Source organism: Macrobrachium nipponense, chromosome 46, assembly GCF_015104395.2.
Source record: "Macrobrachium nipponense isolate FS-2020 chromosome 46, ASM1510439v2, whole genome shotgun sequence".
In the NCBI taxonomy this organism is placed as follows: domain Eukaryota; kingdom Metazoa; phylum Arthropoda; class Malacostraca; order Decapoda; family Palaemonidae; genus Macrobrachium; species Macrobrachium nipponense.
The window spans coordinates 18778062-18781430 of record NC_061106.1 but is presented as its reverse complement, the minus strand read 5'-3'; the positions used below and the strand labels follow the sequence as shown (position 1 = coordinate 18781430).

The following is a 3369-nucleotide window of genomic DNA, read 5'->3' as shown; positions in this document are numbered from 1 at the left end:
ATCCAAGAACCGGCTCCTCCTCCTCCTCCTCCTCTTCTTCTTCTTCTTCTCCTCCTCCTCCTCCTCCTCCTCCTCCTTCTCATCCTCCTCCTCTCCTCTCCTTCTTGTGTCGCCGTCTGAACAGCAGCAATCAATCCTATTTAACCGAAGTCTTTGGACTCCGCTAGACTTAACCCGTCCCATACAATTATCAGGTATTTCAGGAAGCGTCTCTCTCTCTCTCTCTCTCTCTCTCTCTCTCTCTCTCTTTCTCTCTATCCACTGGAGTATTGCGGGATATATAGGTTGCTATTGACATTAACTGCTGCATTCAGCTCTCAGGAGCATAATTGCCGGGTTCTTTGAAACCGGGATAAGATCGTTACTAGATCATTCTTCGAGGTCACATTTTCTTTTTATTTTTACTTCATTTCTTTTTAAGTTTCGTGCGACGGTACTCGGAAGGTATCAAACACTCTCTCATCTGGGCTTGCTTCACTATCCATGTCGTGGCGATCGTTATCATTTTCATCATCCTCATTATCGTCATTGTATTTGTGATGTCTGAAGGTTGCTGCGCTATTTCATAAGGGGGGGAATGACTGTAGGTTCTCTTCAAGTGGACGCCATTCTGCGCTTTCAAAATTCTGGCATTTTCATGATAACCATGTGACATCGCGTACTAATTCATTATTCTTTTCATGGTTCACATCATCACTCATCATCAAGATCGTCAAAAACATTATATCCCTGTCGCATTTATGCTGGTGAAGATTCGTCCTGGAGTTCAGATCATAGTAAAGGATGCAAAGTGCTTGGTCTAATTTCATTGAGATTCAGTTTCGTTCAAAGGAGAAAAGCGTAAAAAAAACTGCAAAATTTACAACAAATTACATTACGTTAAAGCATATAAGTAACCACTGAGTGAAAGCCTGTAACCAGTGGTACTTCCTCCTCCTCCTCCTCCTCAAAATTGTCTTGCCTTGGAAGGCTCATCTGCTCTCAGTAACCAGCAAACTCTTGTTATTCCACATTAGAAACTTTACAAGTGTCGTTCATAGTAGAAAATGTAAATAGATATTCACTCTGGGGGCGGGGGTGTGGGGGGGCAGTTGGGTGACTTGAGCACTTGGCTCCCAACAACCTAGGCCAAGGAATTTCTGTTGAGTGTGTCAACTGTTATGTTGGCGACAGGTAATAAGTCCTAAATCATAGACTATAATCTGTAGACGCTGTAATGCATTTTACGTAACAGCGTACATACATTTTCCGAGATTCAGTGTAGAGAAGCTCGCTAAATGCATCAATACAGTCTGTGTTGTCGGCTGGAGCCCTTTTCATTTTGAGAGCCATTCAATTCAGTAGACAGCAAAGGGGGAGGGGGAAGATTGGACGACACCCGAGTGGAAGTAGGTTAACATAACACCTGATATGCGTCTACAGAGGCGAGCAAGGTGAAGGCTGAGATTTCCACTTAACTGGCCGAATCCTGGTAAAAAACAGTCACAGAAAAAGTCATGTGAAAAAGGGACCAGGAAATAAAGTCAAATTAATATTTTCTTGATAGTGTTTAGCACAAGCCCGTTGGCGATTTTTCTTTTTTAACCCGGTATGTTTCCACCTTTGCGGTGTGTTTATTAAAAACCCGCTGGCGATTTCCGTATAAATATAAACAAAAAATTGTAAATATCATAAACATAATGACCTCCAAGAAATATTGGGAATATTTCTCCTGTGACATTTTCCTGGGACATTTTTTCCTGATTTGATCACCGGCCACCGCCTTGTGTTCAATGAAAGCTTCGTTTTGCCTCAGCCATTCTTCGATTCGCCTCCTCTGTCTTTCCACCGTCATCTATTTTGTCCCAAATCCCTTCTCTTCTAAGCCCCATCAGCTTTAACACCACTCGGTTAATGACCCATTTATTCTGCAGACTTTGCTTTCAGTAACCCTTCAAACTACTCACTCTCCAAGCACAATGGCGAGGAAGACTTTTCAGAGGGCGTCTCTCCATTTGCATCTCTTCTCTATTTTCAGCTCTATTTCCTCATTAACCTTTGCTCTGTCTCCACCTCCTTAGGAAACGTTACTTTATTCAGAATTATTCAGTCACAAATATCATTTCATACCGAATTTACTGTCACAAAAGTTAAGCGTATTCTATAATATATATATGTATGTATATATATATAGTATATATATATATATATATATATATATATATATATCAAGCTACAAATGTCCTTTAATATCTAATTCGCTCTACCTCGGAATTAATATATTTTCATATATGCTTAACCGAAGGGGAGTTTTTTGGGCGACAATAGAATTGCCATCGACATCTTCAATTCCAGGACTGGCAGTGAAGCCTTAGCCCCCCACCCCTGCCCACCCGGGGTTAAAGAAGCGAATTAGATATTGAAGGACATTTGTACCTCGATATATGTATATGAATCACGTTGGTGTTGATATGACTTAATATATATATATATATATATATATATATATATATATATATATATATAATATACTTTATACCACGAAAACCTTGCCAGCTAACAATAACTCATAAGACAAAAATAAAATGACATTAAACAAAAATAATAAGAGAACCACCTCACATATTCGTGACATCCACTAATCAAGACGAAATAAACGCTATTAACGCATCATACCGATAAATAACGGCCGAAACCTAAGTAGAAGTCGGTTGGAAAGAATTGAAACTTTTCCTATAAATCAAGAAGCGCCTAGGCTGAGGAAGCCATAGACACCTGTGTTGCTGGATGAACGTGCTTTGCTGTTTGGTGGTCGTAGAGGTCGGGGCCGGTGGGGGCGGGGCGGTGTTTGGGAGGGCGTGGTGGCGTTGGGGAAAGGGCGGGGGAGTTGGTAACACTGGCGATGATGTAGGGGTAGAGTGAGTGAAGGGATTATTCCGCTACAGCCTGTTTTCTTCTTCTTCTTCTCCTTCTTCTCCTTCTTTTATTTTACGTTTCCTCGTTTCTATCAGTTATATTTGGGATTCCCGGACTTTTATTTGAAAATGTCGCTTATCAAAGTGGAAGATGTTTCACGATGCTTTGGTTTCTGAGTTTTCGAAGACAACGAGGTCTTACAGGCAAGAAATTATTAGAGGAAAAATAGGCTAAACTGTTTCGTTCGCAATTGTAACACGTATACGTATTTTGTATTTAATGATAATAAGAATTAAGGAATACATTTTGGACTCGATTAGTTCAGTTAAATATTAATTGCAAATTCAAGTTTATTTTAGTTTAGTCCACTTCAGGGAAAACTGAACAACTACTTTCGGAACTAATAGAGCTAACAAGAAATATATTTCACATAAAAGATAAGACAAAAATATCGAAATCACTAAGTTTTAAACA

The 3369-nt window shown here is 39.7% G+C and overlaps 1 protein-coding gene across 1 annotated transcript in view; it reads left to right on the top strand.

The window, feature by feature from the left end:
- Window positions 1-167, top strand: part of LOC135214658 (uncharacterized protein DDB_G0271670-like) — a 39984-nt gene extending 39817 nt beyond the window's left edge. The window contains exon 6 of the mRNA XM_064248994.1: window positions 8-167. Coding sequence (XP_064105064.1) covers window positions 8-167 — 160 coding nt within the window. The remainder of the gene's footprint in view (window positions 1-7) is intronic.
- Window positions 168-3369: the final 3202 nt, after the last annotated feature.